General features: G+C 35.9%; 1 protein-coding gene across 5 annotated transcripts in view; it reads right to left on the bottom strand.

Annotated features, from left to right (window-relative positions):
- FER (FER tyrosine kinase) overlaps window positions 1–24,007 on the bottom strand; it is a 382,557-nt gene that overhangs the window by 6,416 nt on the left and 352,134 nt on the right. For all 5 annotated transcript variants that reach the window (XM_012790246.3, XM_012790244.3, XM_012790243.3 and 2 more), the window contains 2 exons: window positions 4,993–5,147; window positions 182–304 (listed from right to left, as the gene is read on the bottom strand). In XM_012790246.3, coding sequence (XP_012645700.1) covers window positions 182–304; window positions 4,993–5,147 — 278 coding nt within the window. The remainder of the gene's footprint in view (window positions 1–181; window positions 305–4,992; window positions 5,148–24,007) is intronic.

Genomic DNA, 24,007 nt, shown 5'->3' with positions numbered 1-24,007 from the left:
CCTTTAAAATGTGTGTTTGTTTTTGTTGTATACGATCTTCCATGGGGTTCAAAAGCAGAGTTATCTAACATCTCTGCTCTCTACTTATGTACCCCAATAGTATGTAACCCCCTCCCCACATACACACACTGCCTGCCCCGGGGCTGGATGTGAACACTAACCACCCATGTCTTCGGCTCACCTCTTTCCACTTGCTCTCTTGCTTGTTGATTTGTCATTCCAGGGTATGGACAGACCCCTAAGCTGAAGGTCTCCCAGAGGAGGATGCCAAAGCTCCACACATCACTCTCAAAACTGTATCTCCCTGGAAGGGGAACAACCACCATGAGCAGGTGAGGGACAGAGGACAAGTAGGTGGCCCTTTCTGGTTATATATGTCTATGTCAGTTACACATTAACATGCAGTCACGTGCCACATAGCGACATTTTGGTCAGGGATGGACCACATGTAGTAGTCCCGTAAGATGACAATAGAACTGAAAAACTCCTATCACCTACTGACATCATAGCCACCCTAACGTCATAGAGCAATGCATTACTTTCTCTATGTTTAGATACCCAAATACTTACCATTGTGTTCCAATTGTCTACAGTATTCAGTACAGTAACATGCTGTGCAGGTTTGCAGCCTAGGAGCAACAGGCCATATCAGACAGCCTAGGTGTGTAGTAGAGAACACCATCTGGGGTTGTGTAAGTACCCTCTATATTCACACAATAGGAAATTGCCTAATGACACATTTCTCAGAATGTAGGTAAGTGGTGCATGATTGTATTAAAACTTGCCAAAGGAACTCAATGGCTAGTCTTCCTGTTCTCTACGTGGTTTTACATTCCAGGACTAGTAATATTACCAATTAAATGAACAGTCTTCAGGCTGCTAGTTTAATCAAACTAGCTTCCAGATCATTCCCTCCTGACTCCCCTGTGCCCATGAACAAATATTCAGCCAGCATACAAGCTTACTTTCCCTGTAGCATCTGAATGAGATGGTTGGTTTATATGAAAAAAGATATACATTTGTACACGTCAACGCCTAGGAGATTAAATAAGTTGGATTCCTGCAATTTTGTCTTCTGCCTGCATCATTTTCTTTCCTCTAAAATTACAAACAAACTTAAAGCAATAAGGAAAGTTCCTTAACTTCAATTTTTTACTCATCACTGTTTACAGATATTCTTACATGCTTAAAGGTCTCATTTTCTCCACTGATAGTTTCATTTATGGAAAATATATTTTTCTGTGTGTTTTGAATAGAGTGGAAATTAACATAGCTGGCTGATAAAAACAACTTCCTTAAATTACATGGTGCCTTGTTTTGTCAAAATATCTTGGTGCACCTGTTTTACTGAGCTACGTGAGCTAAGCTCTTAGAATTTTTGGGGTAGTTTTCTAGAGAAGCATAGAGATAAAAACCCCAATACAAGATGTTTTCTAGAGATGGATGTGAAATCAAGAAAGGGGAAGCAGAAAAATCCTTTCTAATATCTAGCCTGTCCAAGAGGCTAAGAGTTTCCTAGATGTTTTTAACATACTTACTTTTACTTTTACATATAGGGCATATATTATCATAACTAAATTCCATTTGCAGTGGTGTAAAAGTCTTCTTAAATGATTTCATTTTCTCTCCCTCTTGTAGCTTCCTTCCTTAACTCCAGAATTTGTAAATGCCCCTCCTTTAAAAATGTGGTATTGCTTTAAAATAGGATGGCCTTTTCCGTTTCTTAAAAAAGGTACGTAAAATGAAAACAAGAGTTGTGGCTGCACTATGATAACTGCTTTGACGTCAGAGTTTGAAGTGGACTCACTGAGGATCAGCTCCAGCTGTGTGAATTAGCTTCCTTCTTAGTAGACAGTAATTATGGACATTCACTATGCTGTTTGGTAAGAACATTAACTTTCTTGTCTGGATATCAACTCTTTTCATGTTTGGCATCCAATAATTTAATACTTTTCATGAAAGTCATTCAATGGCTACAAGTTGAAACTAATTCTTTAAGAAAGTATAAGTTGTACTTTGAGAAAGTATGAGTTGTCAAATATCTTACTTTGTGAGGTAACATCTGGGCAGAGATCAAGAAGTAAACCAAGATCGCACTTCAGATGTGAAAACTTATGATCCTGACCTTTGAACCTGGTTTTGCTGGATAATGTTAACTGGCCAAGAGTAACTTATAGTTGTATATAGCATTTTGCTACTTTGCCCTGTCTCATTTGATCCTCACAATATCCTGCAGGGAAAATGTACTATCATCCTCATGTTACAAATTAAGAAAGGTAGATACAGAGCAGTGGATGGCTTGTCAAGGTCATTAGCTAATGACCTAATTAGGAAATCTCCTGATGAGTGATGTGAGACTCTTTTCACTAAAAATCCTGACTCCTTCCCATTTTAGAGTACTTATTCTCAGCCATTTATGAGAACGGTATGAGAATATGATAAGAGTATCTGCCTCTAGGAAGGGGAATTCTGTGGCTAGAGATGGGTTGGGGAGGAGCTTACATTTCATTGTAGGCCCTTTAGTACTGCTTGATTTTTTTTTTTAAGCACATATATGCATCTTTAAAAAAATTAACAACAGTAAGTTTAATTCTATGGCCCTAACACAAAGTTTCAGGGAGGTTTCTTTCATCTTCCCTGACCCCACACTTGATGGGAGATTTGAGTAGCATTTTACCTATTCTGAGGCAAGAATGAAGAAAATCAGTGGAAAACACCCTTGGAAATGAGGCAAAATCTTACCATCAATTATTTATATAAAACATGAAAGAAGTAACCAGAAATAACGACTTTCATAAGATATTTCCTCTTGTTAAAAAATGCTAGGATTTAAGGCCAATCATTAGTAATTTTAGTCTGTGAGAACTAAAACTACTTCTCAAGGTTGCTATGAGAAAGCTGACAGATTCTTTTAGAAACTCCCTCATGGGACTGGATAATATACTACAAACTTCTCCCTCATCCACCACTATAATTTCTTCCTCTTCCTTATATAAATTGTTGTGTTTCATAAAATTACAAATAATAATAAAGACTGCTAAAAAAAATGTCCCTCACTGCTAACAAAATGCTTTACTTAGGTCTGTTAGAGGTATTCAGAATTAGAACTTCAATTTATAAATATAGTGCTTTAGTCAGCTTGAAATTCAACTAAAGCACACTGTGAAAGAGAGGCAGACTTTTACTTGCATAATTGCTTAATAGTAAGGGGACTTTTAATGTCTACATAATGTAGAGAATCTGGCAAAGTGGGTTAAGAACAAATTCTAGAGGGCTGGATTTTACTGGTAAGACTTTAGGGACTCCTAAATCCAGTTATCTCTCTCTTGGGTGCTGAAAAACCTTCTGTGTAAATCTAAGTGTTACAATCCTGTCTTTTATCCTATCACTGTTCCCCTTAGTAATGTAATCCTACCATAGAGTAATATGACCACCCCAAAGAAAAACTGTTATGAAAAATAGCAGGTCTGCTGTTTTCTGAGGAATAGTGGAATTGGATTGCAATCAGAAGAAGGCTCACAAAAACCTCTCTTGCTAGTACACAGGAAGATAAGCAAAGGGTGAGGATTAGTATCTTGGGGTATCTGTACCAGCCACAATCAACTTCCAAACCACTTACATTCAAAAGCTTTATCCAGAAAAAAATACGGTATTAGTACTTCCTCAAAAGGCTCAACATAAAGTTACCACATAATGTCTAGTGTATAGCCAGAATAACTGAGAACTGCTCAAATATAATACAACAGATGAATGAATAAACACATTGTGGTACATCCATACAATGGAGTAATATTCAGTCCTAAAAAGAATGAAGTACTGATACATATTACAACATGGATGAACCTTAAAAACATTATGCTAAGTGAAAGAAGCCAACTGCAAGAGACCATGTATTATATATGAAATATCCAGAATAAATATATCCACAGAAACAAAAAGCAGATTGGTGGCTGCTGGGAGAATGGGGGGCGGCAGGGGAGAATGCTTCATGGGTACAGGGTTTTATTTTGGAGTGATGGAAATGTTTTGGAACTAGTTAGAGGTATTGGTCGTACCACATTGTGAATTGTACTAAATGCCACTAAATTTTTCACTTTAAAATGGTTAATTTTATGGTATATGAATTTTACCTCAATTAGGAAAAAAATTTGTTTTTTATTTAAGGCATTTATAACTGCTTTAACTTAATGCCTAAATTAAAAATCATTTTTCATGATGAAGTAATTTTTCACTTTAAATCAAAGAATCATTTTATGATATTTTTATTCAAAAACATACCATACCCACTCACCAATTCATGGCTCATATGCTGTTTACCTTAATGACAATGGAATTTCTAATTTCACTTAAAGCATACTCTGGTCTCCCCCCTAAATTCTTGAGCTATTATTCATCTTGTTTTGGCCCATTTCATCCCAACCACAGATAATGCAAGCTGTATTTATTTCCAATTATAATGATACATGAAAATTCAAGTGAAAAATCCGTGCTGTTTTAAAATGTAATTACCATCTCCTTTTTCCTCAAGATTTATACCAGTTCCAGAGACTGATATTCAAAGAAATCCCATATCGATTTCAGAGTGAGAAACTAAAGAATTGACTTAACATTTTAGGAACCTAACATTAGAAGAGATTATTAGACTAATTATAAGACATTCAAAAGAAATGGTCCAGAGCTACTTTTACATGTGTATAATCTGACAAGTAAAAATAATCCTTTTTGGGATAAAATGAAAAATTCTCTGATATATAGTCATATTTAAAAGTACTTATAAGTATAATATCCATCTTTTTAATCTAGCAATCTTACATATGGAAATCTGATCAATAATTCAATGAATTAAGTTTGTGCTGATAGGTATGAATATTTACTCATCATTTGTATTGATCCTCAAATGGTTATGTTCTACCCCTATAATATTGCTTATGAATGTTTTGTGCTGATACAATCTGTTTTTACCACCAAAAAAGGAAACCAGTTTATTCTTACCATAATTAAGAGCTTCTGGTGCTGTCCATTTAATGGGAATCTGTTTTAAGCCAGAAGATGAATATACTCCACCATCCTCCTGACGAGACATTCCAAAGTCACTGATTTTCAGAACATTATTTTCACCTACTAGGCAGTTTCTTGCAGCAAGGTCCCTAGGTTACAATAAGACATAGAAAAACACCTATTAAAAGAAATAAAAGCCGTTTTCACATTTATAACTTTCACACTTTGCGTTTTTACATTTGCAATGTATTTATAATGAGGTTAATGCTTGTGATTTACCAGTCCTTCCTATCTTTTCTGTCATAGGTAAAAATCATCCATTAGAGCAATTGCACATGGAACAGGCCACATGCTGGTTTTCTAGGCACCGTGTATATTTCAATTTAAGTAGAAAAACACTGATTCTAGGGTTAAAAGAGAACATCACAGAAGAAAGGCTAAGCAAACTTGGCATTACTTCTCCTTTGACTGGCTTTCTTATGGCAGCATTTCCCAGCAGCACTTTTTGCGATGATGAAATGTTCTCTATCCGTGCTGTCCAATGAGGTAGCCATTTGCCACATGTGCTATTGGACACCTGCAATGTGACTAGTGTGACTAAGCAACTGAATTTTTCATTTTATATACTTTTAAATACCTGCATGTGGCTGGTAGCTATTGAAAGACTACCCTAGAGCCTCCCAAAGGGCAGAAAATGTCTCAAGTGCTAGACAGGTTGGCAGCTCTTGTTCTACTGTATCTGCAGCAGTGCATTATAATCTGGCCATGTCTCTCACCTCATCTTGTTTCACTCTCCCCATCATTTACTATATCTCAGCCATACTGTGCTTTTTCTCCTCTCCAAGATGAATTCCCTAATGAGGCAAGCTTGTTTCCACCATAGAGCCTCTGCACTTAGCCATTCCCTTTGTCTGGAATGTTCTCCTATACTTTTGCATAGCTGGCTCCTCTTCATTCATTCGTATCCCCAATTCCCTCTCTCAGAGAGGTCTTTCCTGATCACTCTTTTCTGCCATGGAATACAGCAGTGAACAAAACAAAAAACCTAATTCTAGAGGGGGGGCACATTCAATAATCAAATTCATATACAGTTGTCCCTTAGTATACCATGTGGGATTGTTCCAGAACTTCCCTTGGATAGCAAAGTCTGAGTATGCTCAAGTCCCTGATATAAAATGGCACAATATTTGCATATAACCTACTCACACCCTCCTGTATACTTTAAATCATCTCTAAATTACTTATAATACCTAATACAATGTAAACAATTATTGTATTGTTCAGGGAACAGTGACAAGGAAAAATTTGTACAGGTTCTGTGCAGACACAACCATCCATTTTTCCCCCCAGAATATTTTCTATCTTTGATTGGTGGAATCTATGGGTACAGATTGCTGTATATAAAAAGGATAACACATCATGATCAAGTGGAGCTTATTCTAGTAATGCAAGGTTGGTTTAACATTTGAAAAGTAATCAGTGATATTCACTAGTCTAACAGAATGTAGGAGGAAAACAGGTGATAATTCCAATCGATGCAGAAAAAGCATTTTCAATACCCATTCATGATAAAACTCTCAACTAAGGAACTTTTTCAACCTGACAAAGGACATATGCAAAAAATTCAATCACATCACACTTAATGGTGAAAGACTAAATTGTTTTCCACTGAGATAAAGACAAAGATGCCTGCTTTCGACACTTATATTCAAAGGGATCTCTGTTCTGGAGGTCCTAGTCTTTGAACTAAGACATAAAAGAGGAAATAAAATTATTTGGTGATCTGATCCAAAAGAAAAGCTCAAGGAATTTTTATAACAAGAACTATAATAATAAATGAATTTAGCAAGGTTATAAGAAAAGATTAATATACGAAAAAGTATGTGAGCAGCAAATAATTGGAAAATGTAACAAATTCCATTTACAGGAGCACCAATAAGGCGAATATCTACAATAAATCTAGCAAAAGACAACTAAGTTCTTACACTTAAAAGTATAAAACTTGACTGAAAAAAATCATAAATATGTAAATAAATGGAACAATATCCCTATCCATGAAGAGTCAATATCACGACAGCAATTCTTAAAGTAATTTTTAAAATATCCCCAATCAAAATTATAACATATCTTTGTAGAACCAGATAAGCTGACTCTAAAATGTATATGGAAATGCAAGGGTTCTATGATAAAGTAATTTTAAGAGAGATGTACAAAGTTGAAGGACTTGCCTAACCTGATTTCAAATCCTACTAGAAAACTATAGTTATCAATACAGTTTGATATTGGTAAACAACATATAGCTCAATTGAACAGAATAGAGGGAAGATCTAGAAAGAGATCCATACATAATAGCCAACTGATTTTTTTTTTAAACTGACTTTTTGACAGAAGTACAATGGCACCATAGCATGCACCTTCCAACCTTAGTGGGCCAAATGCCACTACCCTTGGTCAGAAAGAGTTTTTATTCACTGTAGCATTTTAGTCATCTATGGGATTTCATTGTCAGTACTTTCCTTATAATACCTATGTTTTACAACTACATGTACTTCTGCTGTCATTACTGTCTTCATCGTACCACCAGCTTAGAGATTTGTCCTCTGAAATGAGGATTATAGTTCTGAGAGGCCCATTTAAAACTAATTTAGAGATACCTTCAATTCATTGTAAATAAAATTTCAATAACATTTACAGAAAATGCTACTTATTTTGGGCTGTATTAAGTTCAAGTGAATGGAAATAGTATCTTTTTGAGATAATCTATGAATTAAATAAAACCTTAGGCCATAAGCATGAACTGCACACTCAATGTTTGCCTAATATTCTACTAAGTATTAAAGGAGATAGGAAAAAGGATATGGTCTCTGGGCTGAGAAGCTGACAATCTAATTTGGGAGATAAGGCAGACCTATACCCTTCTTCCTTCTTTTCTCTCCATTGCCTGCCTTATTAAGCCTCCTAGTGCCCAGTCCTGAGTCAGACACTCTGGGGGAGACACTAGTTCTCCCTGACTCTTCACGTAAGAATCTGCTAGAGCCACCAGTGTATTACAGACAGCAAACCCTGTAGAAATTCAGAGGTGAGAAATCCCATAATAAGCTGGCATTGTTATTCGCAGGATGTAGCAGAGATAGCTATATCTGACCACATGCAGAGGGATATAACAGCAAAGGCTGCTCACTGCCAAAAGGAGATGGAAATGTTCCACTTACATCTGCTGAGTAATCTTATTTGAAGATTCCACGTCAACCTTCTGAGTGTGTACCTTAGTTGTCTTACAAGTCATACATGATACGAGATAGGCTAATTAAAGATCAAATGAGAACAGAGAGCAGTTACAGAAACTCCAATGCCAGCAGGCAATGGAGATGACTGCATCTTCTCCACTATCTGGAAAGCTATCTGGGTACCTTGTTCCGTGGCGATGTTCCCTCTCACAGCAAATACGCAATAAGCCAGGAATAACCACAAGGCTGGCTGAGCCAGTGTTCTCCTTTGTGATGCTGCTTTGGCCCAAGTTATTTAATGACTTATAAGTTATGATTCTACAAAGTCAAGATTTATTCTTCACGTAGAAAATGAGTTAGAGAAATATTTACTTTTTTTTTTTTTAAATACCAAAACTATTTTCACCAGGTCTGGATAATACTGAGCCACAAACAACTATTAGCACTTAGGATGAGAAAATCTCCTTAAGGCCCTGAAGTTCCTCATTTTGATTAAAACCAACAACCCAGGCAGTGGGAAATAGATGGAGCACACTTCATTTGCTCTACCATGTTCTGATAAAGAGAAAGGAATTATAATATTGCATTATATATATAAATATATATAGATACTTGCAAGCATATTTTGGGGCATAGTATAGAACCACCAACTTTTAAAAATGTAAGTCCACATTCTTTTGTAAGGATTTTTATATCATTTATACACAAATACATGCTCTTTAAAAAGAATGTGACCAAAAGTAAATATCCATTCCGTCTTTGCTAATCCCATTCAAGACCTGTTGTTACAAATTGAGATGCACCCTCATTCAATGCATTTGTACCACATGTATGTATGTATTTACAAACCTGGCTCTAGTTGTATGTTTCTTGTTCTGACATTTACTCAAATATCATTTTATGTCCTTTAGAAAATGTTACTACTTTCCTCCATACAGGCCAACTGTATTGCTAGGAAGATTCATTTAGATATTTTTATATTTATTGAGAACTGTGAGTACATTTTTATATTTTCTCCCTTTTATTCTTAGTTGATATGTAAATAATTATATATATTTATGGAACAGTGATATTTTGACATGTTTATACAATGTGTAATGATCAAATCAAGGTAATTATCATACCCATCACCATTTATTATCTGTGTTGTAAACATTGAAATCCTCTCTTCTAGCTTTTTGAAAAGACACAATAGTTAAACATATTCACTCTACAGTGCTGCAGAATATCAGTGTTTACTCCTCCTGTCTAGCTTTTGTATTTATTAATCAACCTCTTTCCATCCTCCTCTATCTCTCACCCTTCCCAGCCTCTAATACCTACCGTTCTACTCTCTACTTCCATGAGCTCAATTTTTTTTAGCTCTCACATATGAAAGAACATAGTATTTATCTTTCTGTGCCTGACTTATTTTGCTTAATATAATGTCCTCCAGTCTCATCTATGTTGTTATGAATAACAGGATTTCATTCTTTCTTATGGCTGAATAGTATTCCATTGTTTACATGTATCTGTGTTTTCCTTATTTGTCTGTTGATGGACATTTAGGCTGATTCCATATCTTAGCTGTTGTGAATAATGCTGCAATAAACTTAGGGGTGTAGGTATCCCTTTGATATACTGATTTCCTTTCCATTGGAGAAATGCCCTGTAGTGGGATTGCTATATTATATATTCTATTTTCAGTTTTTGAGAAACCTTCTCACAGTACACATAATGGTTGTACTAACTTAAGTTCTCACCAACAGCATATAAGAGTTCCCTTTTCTCTGCATTCTTGTCAACATTTGTTATTTTTTGTCTTTTTGATGATAGCCATTCTAAGTGGGGTGAGATGATATCTAATTGTGGTTTTGATTTGCATTTCCCTGATGATTAGCACTACTGAGCATTTTTCATGTTTTTGTTGTCATCTTCTGAGAAGTATCTGTTCAGGTCCTTTGCCCTACTTTTTAATCTGATTGTTTGTTTTGCCGTTGTTTGAGTTCCTTGTATATTCTGGATTTTAGTCCCTGCTCAAAAGAATAGTTTGCAGATATTTTTCCCCTTTTTTCAAGTTGTCTCTTTACTCTGTTGATTGTTTCCTTTGCTGTACAGAAGCTTTTAATTTTAATATATAGTCCCATTTATCTATTTTTGTTTCTTTTGCCTGTGCTTTTGAAGTCTTAACCATAAAATATTTGCCCCTAGACTAATGTCCTGAAGCACTTCCCCTATGTTTTCTTCAAGTCATTTTCTAGTTTTGAGTCTTATGTTTATGTCTTTGCAACATTTTAAGTTGATTTTCTTATGTGGTAAAAGCATCAACTTTTAAGTATTACATCAATTACTAGCTCTTGGACCTTTAGAAGTTTACTTAGCCTCAGTTTTCTCATTTGTAAAATTGGGATAATAATAGTACCTACTATCAAGGTTTTTGTGAAAATTAAATACGGGAATTGCTTAGCACAATACATTGAAAATAGTAAGTGCTTAATAAATGTTAGCCACAGATATAAAACTGTACTTTCAGCACAGCCAACTTGAATTTAGCCTCAGAAACTAGGTGTTGGAGAATCAATGTCTTTTTCCCCTTTCTAATTAGAGTAAACTATTTGATAATTTTCTCTTCATATGAATATAAAAGCCATTCAATTTAGTTCTCCTAGAAACAACTTATATAGTATTTACTATGTGTCAGGCACTATTTGAAGCACTTGTCATATATTAAGCCACTTAGTAATTACTGCAATTATGGATCTCCATTCATACAGATGATGAAATTGAGGCCCAGAAAGTTAAGTGCCTTGCCCTGGGTCACCTAATCAGGGATTGAACAGCAGTCCAGGCCCAGAGCCTAGAATTTCAGCCACCTCTATAATGTCTCTCGACACTTCTAGTACTTCTCTTTTGGAATGTAATCTAACCACACCTTAATCTGTGGCCAGTGGGTATAACTTCTGCATTTTAAAAAGAGTAGCCAAAATTAGTTACCTTTAAGAAAGGAAGTGGCATTACAGACTCCTACCTCCAAAGAAGAAAAAAAAAACACCCAGAAATAGCCTATATATTAATAATAAGCATATGAAAAATCTGTTTTCTAAAGGAGAAGCTGAATGTCACAAACTGCTTTAAAACGAGTGTTCTGATGGAAGGAGAGTGGGACAGTGGGACAGCTTGAAGCTTATTACAAAATTTTGCACACATTAATATAAATGGAACCATAACCTGTCTGTTAGAGCACATCAGGGCAAGATGGGGTGTCTTTGGCAACAGAAGTGGCAGGTATCTTGGGTTTTTATACTGGTCAATGCCATAGCCACTACTTAACAGTGATAGGATCAGAGATTGACCAAAAAATGGATAACCAGCTGGATTCTTCAGGTCGGATGTTGCTTATTTCTACTGTAGAATCAACCTTATATTTCCTTTGAATAAAATATACGTAAATAAGAAAATCGCTCTACATTTTTCATTTCCAGTGCACTGCTGACTTCCAGTTTACTGTTCATCATATTGTCACTCATCTCCTTTCTTCCCTTTGCAACCTCCTTTGCCACAATTAATACCTCTCCCTGGTGAGGTCTGTGCCCATTATTAATGGGGTACTTGTTTTTAAAAAGCCCCAAAGGAAGCCTCAGCTGCAAAACTGTGAAAATTAGTCCCATTATTAGTGTGACTATGTTTTTCTTTAAAAAATTGTTCCAGTGCCACAGACTTCTAGGAGGATGGAAACAGAAGTACTGCCTCTGTGAATGCAGTTATCAGCCAGGTAAGAAGTGAGAGTTAGAGTATAATTTATGCTTTTTGCTCATGGTTGGTCTAATGTCCTACGGGTCCATATGATGAGAGCCAAAGACTCATCATTCCTGAAGGATCTCTCCTACTGCCTGTCAGGACACTCAGTATACTCAGTGTTTGAGTATCTTCATTTACTTAAAGCCACTGCTAAAATGCATATATGTTAGCTGTGGGGAAGGAGGCACATATTGCCATTTATTCATGTTTTTTCTTTTTTTTTTTTTTTTTATATATCTATTGTGATGAAATATTCATGTTTTTTCATAAATTATTTGTATAATGTCTATTTGATTTTTTTCAAAGTCTTAAGAGATTAGGATGACAGGGCAGATATGTTCTGACAGTGGGGAAAAAAGAAGAGGAAAGGGATAGTTGAACAGTACAGGGAAATGGTTAAGAGGAGAAGGCCTGCGTAAGGCATAAAGTGGGCTCCTATGGAAAAGTCAATTTGGGCACTGGGTGAATATTTAAGGGTGTGATAGGGCATTGAGTGGGGCAACAATACGGATGTAACTTCTTAAAAACATCTGTATATGGCTAGCCCTAATGTGTTTATTGTCTACCAGGTTATCAATAACAGAGGAAGCTCCCCACTGGGGGCTTGGATGCCTCGACCATTGAGCCCATCGATTATATTGGAGCAAGGCTCCACTGCATTGCATGCTCTGGACAAGACAACCCAGTTCTCTCCTGACACAGAGGACTGAATGAGAATCATTTCTAGAAGTCATGCGGCTTTACTTAAAATGGTTGTGATCAGCACATACGGAAGTGCTCGCTTCTTTTGGCTCTTTCATCTCCTTTCCATGGGTGAGTTCCCTATAAGAGAATTCTGGTTGGACAAGTGCAAACTCCACAAATTCTTTATCTTAGAAATCATATTCTTAGATAGTTACAGAAAATGAACTCATAGTAAATATGCATATTGAAAAAAATTCAGAACCAAACACATAGTGATAATACTTGTCTTAAATGCAAAGAAAGGTCCCCTTGAGTTTTTCAGCTACATTTAACTACTGTGATTAATCTAGATGGTTTACAGTTTTATAAAATGAGTACTCTATTTGTATAGTGAGACATAAATCTCTCTCAGTCAATGTTTCTTCCTATCACCTGTGGGCCACACTGTGAAATGTGATACCAAATCTCTAGAGACTATTGTTAAATCTCTTAATAAATAGTCTGGTCTAGAGGAACTGGTAGGGGGTGTTGAAAACATTGATGGAAAGTTAATATTTTAATCTCTTTAGTTCACAGAAATATACCAAATTCCAATGGGTAATTCAACAACAACAACTGAGCTCTGTCTTAAGCATACATGTTCAAGGCCAATAGCTGTCTGAAGCTGCAATGAAATGCACTGGAAGAAAATGGCCCAAAAGTTAGTTTCAGTACTGATGACAAGAGCCTCTACCTCTAAAAGACTTCTGAAAGGGAGATTTAAAAAATATCAACCTACTCCCATTCTCAGAGTGTAAGAAGTGTAAACAGAAGCCACGTGCCTGAGTAACAAACATAACTTAAAATATTACACTTGGATGTGATAAGTTACTGTGAGCAATAGACAGAAAAGTGATGAAACTACTCCTTACTGAACGGCCATCATAGCGATAGCTATCATTATTGAGTGCTTTGTATGTGCCCTGTACTGTTTTAAATGTTTTTCATATAAGCCATGCTCTGTCAATACTAAATTTCATGCATACTAATTTGTATGTTAAATACATTTCACAGATTTTTTTTTTTTCAGAGGCACTTATACAAACATCTGCACAGTTGGAAGTTCTGGACTAGAGATTGGGAGACGGGAGTTCTTGTTCAGTGTTCTCCTTAATAAACTGTATATGCTTATACATCACACCTTGGAAATCAGAGCACCAGTTCTTGGCTTTTCTGAGCATGAGGGCTGCTATATAATGTCAAACAATTTTCCGATTCCTTTGCACCACACATCCGTTCTGATGTCACATGTCTTATAAAGGCTGAGAGCATAAATATAACATGATGAAAAGCTGTTAAGAATGATGCTGTGAATTTGTACTCAATCACAACAGTAAAGTAGTACTGCATATAGACACACAAGACATTATTCTATCCTGAGTGTGTGATGCACACTTGGAACACTTACAATAATTTGGAAGAACCAGGGGTCCATGGTCCACCGGTGGTAGCCACCATTTGGGCCTTTCGACTGTAACATTGTGTATACTCTAGGTTAAAGGCATTGTCTTCCTGTAGATGACTGGATGAATCTAGTGGTGGTAGATGGTCCTGGTGAGCAGTTTTCCACGATGCCATTACAGTAGTGAGTGTCAGTAGCTAATGACTTCAAACAACAAAGAGTGACACTCCAAGTGGCCAACAATCTCTCTCACCCAGGAGCCAAACTATCACAATGCAGGCATCCTCTTGGCTTGCCTCTGCTAAATAACTTTGGGTTATAACCAAGAAACACACTTCCCAACCCTGTAAGCATACCAGAAACCAGTTATTGAACACCTATTATGTTATCCCTAATCCTAACAATCACTCAGAGGCATAGATATTCCTATATACAGATAAGGAAACAGGCTCAGAGATTAAATGCCTTGCCCAAGATCATATAGCTGGTAAGTGGCTGAGTATGAAATCACTCTTGCTCCTAAGCCCATGTTCTCTCAGTTTTCCACAGTGCTGGGTGTTCTTTTGGTTTCTTTGAAATACTCTTCATTTTACCTTGATGAAAGTTATACTCTTGAATCCCCGAGTAGATAGATTTCTGCCATTTTGTTCCCGAGACTTGTTTTCTCTCCCATTTAAGCTTAATGAAATAGCATCCCTGACTTAGTGCTTAGGCTATGGAATATAGGACACATTGAGAGAACTAAAATATGCATTACTTTTTTTCTATTTTGTATAAAGGCACATAACAATTCTCCATAATCAGTTGTTATGGTTTATACTTTCACAAAGTGATATACATAGTCACAATAAGGCCTAAATTAAGATATAAAAGGCACATAAAGACACAGAGCAACTGTGTAATCTGTGATGCAAAAGGTGTCACAATGAGCCTCAGGATCATTTAAATTTTACAGTCTGCAAAATGTTCAGCTACTAATGAACAAATACACTCTAATTATGGTGGAATGCACCTAGATTTAAATACTGAATGATCTGCAGATCATGCAGTGGTTAAGTCTTTGTAGGATTATCTTCTCTGTGCAAGTGATGCCACTAACTCTGTACTTTGCTGAAAGGGTCAATAAGGGACCACATCTCCTAAATTCTCCCAACCACACAGAACCACATGGCCAACTTGTGCTTTTGGCTCAGGTTTGGTGATACCTAGTAGACTCCTAGGCCGTACTCCTGAATGGAAGATGGAAAGACAACTTCATTTGGCATACTGTCAACAGAAAGTGTCTTGAGAACAGTTTTGGCCCTATGTACAGGGAGACTACCTAATCATATTTATGGTGGCACCACTATCCCGTTAATGGAAAACACTTTTCAGTATTTATGTGAATTCAAGAGAAGTAATGATTTTCTTTCATATAGTTCAATAGTTCTTTCCTTGCTTCTCATTTACATTCTTCTAAAATGAAATTTTCATTATTCCCATTTCAATTTCTAATGTTGCTTTCTATGTCTATGAAGTGATATCCCAAGTGACTTTATAATAAATTTCCCTTCAGTCCTATGATTGCTTGCAGTGTGCAAAGCCCAAACAGGAGAGTCTGAGTTATGAATACAGGTCTATTTTATAATAATTCATTTTTATCTTGAAACAAAGATCTGAAATTCAATTTCTTTTCTGTCTCTATATATTTTCTTTCCATAGGCTGGAAAGCTTGCTTTATCTCTGTTCAATTTTAATTCTGCATTATGTTTGATAAGACTTTATTTTTTGTGGTATTATATTAAGACCTGATATCATATACATAGCTATTTTTCTCTTATAGATCTACAGTTTCTAAAAATATTTACCTAAAATATTCACCATATATCCTTCTATGATTAGTTGTTCATCATTCTATGATTCTTTGATGTAATCCACACAAAATCTGCATTTTGCATTCATGGAGGGTTACTTGTCTGAGCAAATATTAACTTTGCATATACATGTGGCCTTTTGGTCTCTTAATGAAATTTGCTAACTTGCAGACTGTAGTTACATAAAACAAAAGTGTCTGAAGACTCCAGGTAGACAAAATAATTATTTATATAAATGTAAAGGTTATTGTGCCTAAAGGATTCTGAAGAATTTTGGCAAATTTACAGTAATCACCAAACCACAAGAAGAAAAATGTGACAGGTGTTTAACAGTATTCAGCCACATTGTACAGCAATGGAGGGTGGGTATCCCAGTATCTTGGTGAAATTCCACATGGAATAATTACCTATGCGAGAAGTGGAACACAAAATTTTTAAATTCTGTAAATATATCATTTTAGTGCCATGAAATAGGTGATTGTTGCGTTTTTTAGATTATTCAAAATATTTTCTTTCATGCCTACAGGTTTATTACAAAAGATATTTTAAAGCATACTAATGAAGAGATGCATAAGGCAAGGTATGAGGAAAGGGGCTTGGAGCATTCATACCCTCCTCCGCAGGTGCACCACTCGCCAGGAATCTCACATGTTCAGCCATCTGGATGTTCTCGAAACTTGTCCTTCTGGGTTTTTATGGAGGCTTCATTACAAAGGCATGACTGATGAGACCACTGGCTATTGATCAATTTAACCTTCAGCCCTTCTTACCTCTCCAGAGATTGGGGGATGGGGCTGAAAGTCCCCACCTTCCAATCCTGCCAGCCATCACTCAACTCTTAGTATACACAAATACATCACTTTGGAGATTCTAAGGATTTTAGGAGTTGTATGCCAGGAAAAGGGGAAGACCAAATATATATTTCAAAATATGACAGGCCACAGTCACAGTCTTCTAACTGGGATTCCTTACATCAAAAGGATATTTGACTGGATATTTGATACTGGCACATTACTAGAATCCCATCAGTCATTAATATTATATTCATACAATATGATGGACTGGACTAATTATATCTCCTAGCGTGAGGCCACTCAGGTTAGCAGGTTTCCATTTGAACTTGTCAGGTTCCAAAAGCAGGAGTAGTCTCAGCAAACATACAGCTTCACCTTTTCAGGCATCTAGTATTATTGAACTAAGAGACAATGTTGTCTCTTGCTCTGAGCCGCTTTTGAGGTGTTAATGTAATATTGGATTTCTGTCATTATATAACCCATTTGTTCATTTCTTTACTCTCAGTTACAATTTTTCTTTTTCTTTATACTGAAACTTCCATCTTTAGAAGGGATATTGGGTTTAGCCACTACACTTGTCTAGACTGTAGGCAACAATACCAGTCCAGCAAGTACCTTCCTGTCAGTCCACTCTCATTCAGAGAGGGTAAGGTTACATAGGTAAAGAACTAGTGAGCTATTTTTACTACCAGGCAACATAGCTGCATTCACTGTTCATTCCATCTGGCAAAATTGAGGTTAAGTCATAACCCAACCCCATGAAGCCTTTAGGAATTCTGATTTAAGGTTTAAAAACATAGTTATAAAGTATTTTAAAGCAAAGTAATTAGGGGCTACATTTGCAAACACACTTTTCTTAATAAGACTTTATTAAATACATGCCACAAGACAACATATAACTTAGATTATAAGGTCCAACATGTTTAATAATAATGATTGTGGAGAAAAGAGATGAAATCATTTCAAGTTATTAATCAAACACTACACTAAGACTTATGTAGATGAGTTTGTATGTTCTAAAAACACTACATTCTATGATTACTGACATACTCAATGTAAACTAAAATTAAATCCTAAGCCCTCCTATTGACTAAATGGACCCCTTCTTGGCCAAAGGGACCTCAGAAAATCCTTAAAACTGAGTTCACAGCCATGAAGGGAAGAGAGGTCACACATTTCCTTATACCCCCCCCCCTTTTGGAGTTTAGATGCAACAAGTGACCATTAATGTAAAAAAAAAAAAATAGAGGTCATAAGACTGACAAAACAGACTCTTTGTGGCAATAACATAGCAAATTATAAACAGGACCTAAGCATACAAGGCAAAGTTTAAGTCATTTGCTTAACAGATCAACATAGCAAATTATAAACAGGACCTAAGCATACAAGGCAAAGTTTAAGTCATTTGCTTAACAGATCGCTTTGAGAAGGTATATTGTAGCTCGCTCTAGGATTAGCAGATTTCCTTACCTTAACTTGAAACATTCCTTTCTAATGACACCAAGCTTTAGATAAAGCCTTATTCCTTCAACCAATTACAAATTAATCTCAGAATCCACTTATAACCTGTAAGCCACACCCTTGCCCCCCAGCTTCAAGATATAATGCCTCTTTGGACCAAACCAATGTACACCTTCCATGTATTGATTTATGATTTTACCTGCAATTCCTGCCTCCCTAAAATGTATAAAACCAAATTGTAACCTGGCTGCCTTGGGCATACATTTTCAGGACTGTATATCCCTGGGCCATGGTCACTCATAGTGACTTACAATAAACCTCTTCAAATTATTATAGAGTTTTTTTTTATTAACAACAAAAATCCTTACTATTTTAAACAGAAAAGACAGACTTCCAAATTACTTTGCAATTTTTGCAAAGTACTATTTCCATTAATCTTATAATCATAGAACTTAGCTACTAAAAGTATACAAAACAGGGTATACATGCATGTATGTATATATCACCCAGGTAGTCCACCATTGGTTCAACAGTCATTGAGGTCTTACAACTACCACCTCCTCTGCTATATGCTGCAGATAGAGATAACCTAATTCTTTCTCTCAAGGTGTTTAGTTCTACTAGAAGAGATAGCTATGTGACATACAGATTACAGTATTGGAAATTACAAGTTTGAAGGTAATGCTGAGAGGTGGGCTTTGTGAATGACATGGTCATACTTTCTACTTCTCCCACCTTGTAACTTTGACCAGCAGAAAAATGTGGCAGAAGTGGCATGATGAAGTTCTGGAGTGTAGGCTTCTCAAGAGGCCTTGCAGTTTCCACTTTTCTCCACCTGGAACACTCCTGACACCGTGTGTAAAGAAGTACAGGCGAGAAATCACATAGTGAGAAAGGCCTATTCTACCCCCTGTATAAAAGCCCAGACATGAGAGTGAGGCTGTATTATATTCTCCAGACCTCGTAGAGCTAACTAAGACAGAAGCCACAAAAGTGACCCTGGGGAAGAAGAGCAGAAAACCATTCCTCTGAGCCCAGCTCAAACTCTTGACCCAAACTGACAGAACAATAAGAAATAAACAGTTGTGTGTTAAGCCACTATGTTTTAGGGTAGTATTTTACCAATCAATAGATAACTGGTACAACAGATTAACAGTAATGAGAATAACTCAACAGTACGAATGGGCAGGACAGAGTTGGGGTTAGAGAAGAAAGAAAAATTATCACTGTTCATGAAGGGACTGGAGCCATATTGCTTCTGTCTCACCCACACCTGATAGAAAGTTGCTGCATACACCTTCTCACTGGTGCAATAATTTCTCCTACTTGGCTTCTCATCTTCAACTTTGAATTTGTTTTCTTATTTGTTTTTTTATGGGCTACAAACCTGAATTTTCCCTCTTTCAAGCTTTTCTCCACTGATGTCTGCCAGGTTTTTAAATGGTATCTTATACACTGCATCTTGCACTATCTCTGCCCCCAGCAAATGATGCTCTCAGAGGGCTCTACCCTGTCCCAAGCTTCTGTACTGCTACTTCCAGCCTAATGTAAAAAGAAGAAAAGTAAAATTTAAATACCTGGCATATTGAAGCTAGTTAATTAAGGGGTAAACTAACCTGAGGGGAGTTGAGGGAATTTTGATTTCAGATTAGAATAAGTCACAATAAATGATATTGATAATGATGGCCACAAGTCATCAATAATGGTTAACTATTGTGGAGGTATATCTGGTATTAGAATGCAGGAGAATGTGACTGACAATTTATCTTTCTTTCCATAAAAAGTATTAAAGTTGGGGGAGGCAAAAGGCCAGGAGATAAACTTATTTGATTCCTTCAAAAATATATATGTAGCATTCAGTATTTGCCAGGCACCATTTTAGACAAGCCAGGGAACAAACAAAAACAATAATTCATGTCCTCATGGAACTTATATTCCTCTGGTAGGAGCTAGTTAAATGATGCATCATCAAATTTACACAATGAAACAATTACTCAAGGACCTAGTTCCATATAATGTAAAGAAAGAATCTATACACATGGAACAAGTGTAGAGCAAGAAACTTTAGGAGCAAAGAAATGAGTGAGGCAATTGTATCTACATAATTAGAGACAAAATCCTAGACGGCTTCAACATTATAAGTGGATTGGAGGAAGTAAAAATATGCCAAAGTTGTCATTCTGTTCACAAAGAAGAGATTGGGACGTTAAAGGAAAGGTGTAAGAAGCATATGCTAACCAACAGAAGGTGTGGCAATATGGAATGTGAGGAAAAAGTATCGATTAGAATAAAAGGAACTATTCTATATTTCTAAAAAGTATTCACTAAAAAGATATGTTAATGATACTAAATGGCAAATGCAGCAAATAGTGAAAACAACAACAACAACAGGGAGTCTAGACACAATTTGAGTTCCGAGGAAGAACAAAAGAAACACATCAATATAGATAATGTATCTCTTTTAGAAGAGGGCAATGTACAAAACATGTAATGGATGAAATGCCAGCGCTATCAACACAAATGAAGACAGCATCAGAAGCGAATAACAAATGGTGGTCAGAGGACCTCCTCCCTAAGCAAACAGCACTTAACTAACACTAGTAAAGGAAAATGGAGGCCAGCTTTGAGTATTTTAATACTATCATTAATGGAAGAGAGGGTCATTCAAATTCCATCCACATGAAAACAATCAGAGTAATTATGGAATCACACACCACACCAGTGTGTGGTCTGATTATTAAAGAGGCGATGTCATTTTTGGTAGAAGTTGCGTTGCTTCTCTGCTCAGTTTATTTGAAGCAAGGCTGTTCAGGGCCTCTGGGAACACCTGATTGGGAGCAAATGTGTCTTTGAGAAAGAACGAGCAAATCTACTTGGTCTTTCCAGCTCTAATCTTGGAACCATTAATTTTTCTAATATTAACTGGTTTAGGTTTTATGCAGTTTAGGTATTTTGTTGGCTAACTATTAATACAACAGTAAGCAAAAGAACCATTATACAGATAAGGAATTGGACTTATTTTCTGAATGTTCCCCTAATCCATTATGTTAGCTATGGAACAGACCTATAAATCTCATCAATTTGCCATGAAGATATTGTCTGAAACCATGTCTGGCACCCAGAATAGTCAATAAAGGTTTTATTTATATTCTGGATTATATTTATGTCAGATTATCAAAGAACACACTAAACAGTAATGTTTTAAAATAAATGATCAATATTTTAAAATAAAACTAAATTGTATGCATTAAAAGTGTGTTTATTCTTTGGATAGTAGTGGAAGAGCAAATGCTTATTTTTTTACATCAATACTCCAATTTTTTTTTCTCTAAAAAAATGCCTTACCAAAGTTCTTTCCAACAATAATGAAGAATTCCATTTATGATGAACTAATAATGGTTCAGGAAGATGATTCAGGAAAAGTCTTCCTGTTCCAAAAGATAGTGGCAGAGAGAAAAAAACCTAGCCTCAAGGAAGGGATCATCATTTGTTAAAAGTCATAAGCATGTATTGGATTTGGTAAAGTATCAATAGTGTTCAAGAGAGTGACAGTTAAATAAACATTTTAGTTGATAATATGATTATGATTGCTGTGGACCAAAAGTTTGTGTCCTCCCAAAATTCAAATGTTTATATCCTAACCCCCAATGTGATGGTATTAAAGGAGGTGGGGCCTATGGGAGGTAGGTAGCTCATGAAGGTGAAGCCCTCATGAATGGGACTAGTGCCTTATAAAACAGAATAGAAGAGCTTTCTCTCTCTCTGCTCTCTGCCATGTGAGGATACCAAGAGAAGACAAACATAGTCATTTGCAAACCAGAAAGCAGGCCCTCACCAGGTAAGGCATCTGTCAGGATCTTGATCTTGCCAGTCTCCAGAAACTATGAGAAATAAATTTCTGTTCTTTATAACCCACTCAAGTCTATGATACTTTGTTTTTGCAGTTTGAACTAAGACAATGATTAAGAAAAAGACAGCACTGAAGAAAGTGGGTTTACACTATGTAACTCATGAGATAACCGAATTCGTGCCCACAGGAAATTTTAGGATTTTAGCATACAAGGAAAAGACAGAACCACCTTCTCTGGAAATGTTAAAGGGTAGGGGTCATTGATTCAGCAAATATTTCCTGGACACATAATATGTAGCAAGCACTGTGTAGTGTTAGACAAGACCAGGCTCCTATTTTTAAGGGGTTTACAATGTGTAAGTCAAAAAGCAGTCTTACGGAATAGATAATAGAAGACAACAGAGGGCATTATGGGGCACAAATGAGGAAGCAGACAGCAAGAGTATCAGAAATGCTGCTTGCTTGAGTAGAGCCTTGCTAACTGATTGTTTGCGAGGGCAATTATCTAGACCTGGAAGCCATGTTTGATATGACCTAGGGGGAGAAAAAAAATCTCTTAATCTTTTCCTTACATAAAAGATTGACTAAATCACTCTTCCAGTGCTATCTATATATGATTTTATTATAATCAAATTAGCATCATAATTTTCTGAACTCTTGTACTAAGTTCTAGCTAAATTTAAATGTTTGGTTGTTTCAAGATTTCACCAGGCAAAATAAATAAATAAATAAAACATTTGGTATTTTTCTAGAGGAAGGCATGGAAAAGGTATGCATCTGACATATAAGAAAATCTTCTTAGAAATGCTACTAAAAAGTAAGACGAAAGGGAAAGACAGGAAAATAAGATTTCCAAAGTATTTTGACTTCTAAGAAGCGATGGGATAGGACTGGAAAGGCAATGGAAGATGTTCTGAACAGAAGATATGCAAAGCCAAAAATAAGTCAGATAAGCAAGAACCAAATGGTGGAAAGAATCTGAAAGGGTCCTAACAATAAAGACAAGAGGCAGGCACCATGTGGGTCATGGATCTGAGCACTAAAACAAATTAAAAACAAAGCTTAGATATGCCACCAACAGCACGATTCATAAAAGAAAAAAATTAGACTTCATCAAAATTAGAAACTTCTCCTCTTAAAGATAAATAAAGGAAAGGACAGGCCATGAACTGAGAGAAAATATTTGCAAAATCTAACAAATGGTTATAACTTAATAAGACAATAGCCTTAAAATATGTAAAGTACCTTAATATTCTTATAAATATATCTCATCATTATAAAGTTAATGGTGTTACTATTAATAAGGAACTTGGGATGGCATGTTACTGTGGATTTCTTTATATGGAAATACAAAATAATTTAGGGACCACATAGTCAAATAATTTGTTTTTAAGTTAAACCAAGCAAACAAATATATTAAAATATTGCCTCTCTTTAATATATGAAAATACTTCTCAGGATAAGTTTTATGATTTTTAAAAATTATCTTGGTGGGGTTTTGTTCATTCATTTCCACAAGACCAGCACCCCTTGTGACTAGTATTTGTGAGAGAAAAGGAAGGAGGCTCCAATATGGCCTTTTCTAATGGTGAACATTAAACTGGTCTATACGGCACTCCTAACTTTCTATTTTGGCTTTTTTTTTTAATAAAACAGTCTATCTACAATTCAATAAATGATTTTTATATTACTTTAAAGATATCCATGAAAAAAAGTTGGTTTATATTAATATCCAAATAAAATAATGACATGACTGCCTTTTATTTTTTCTTTAAGAGATTATAATGACAAATTCTTACAAAGGAAACAACTAGAACTCCTATTACTGAAACAGATTGAGTTTTGGTATGATATGTCATATAATAGGGATATTTTTAAAGATATGAACAGTACAAAAATGCCTTGAGAGTTAAGCATATTTT

This window comes from Microcebus murinus, chromosome 11 (genome assembly GCF_040939455.1).
Source record: "Microcebus murinus isolate Inina chromosome 11, M.murinus_Inina_mat1.0, whole genome shotgun sequence".
Taxonomy (NCBI): domain Eukaryota; kingdom Metazoa; phylum Chordata; class Mammalia; order Primates; family Cheirogaleidae; genus Microcebus; species Microcebus murinus.
This window is presented reverse-complemented; position numbering and strand designations above follow the sequence as displayed.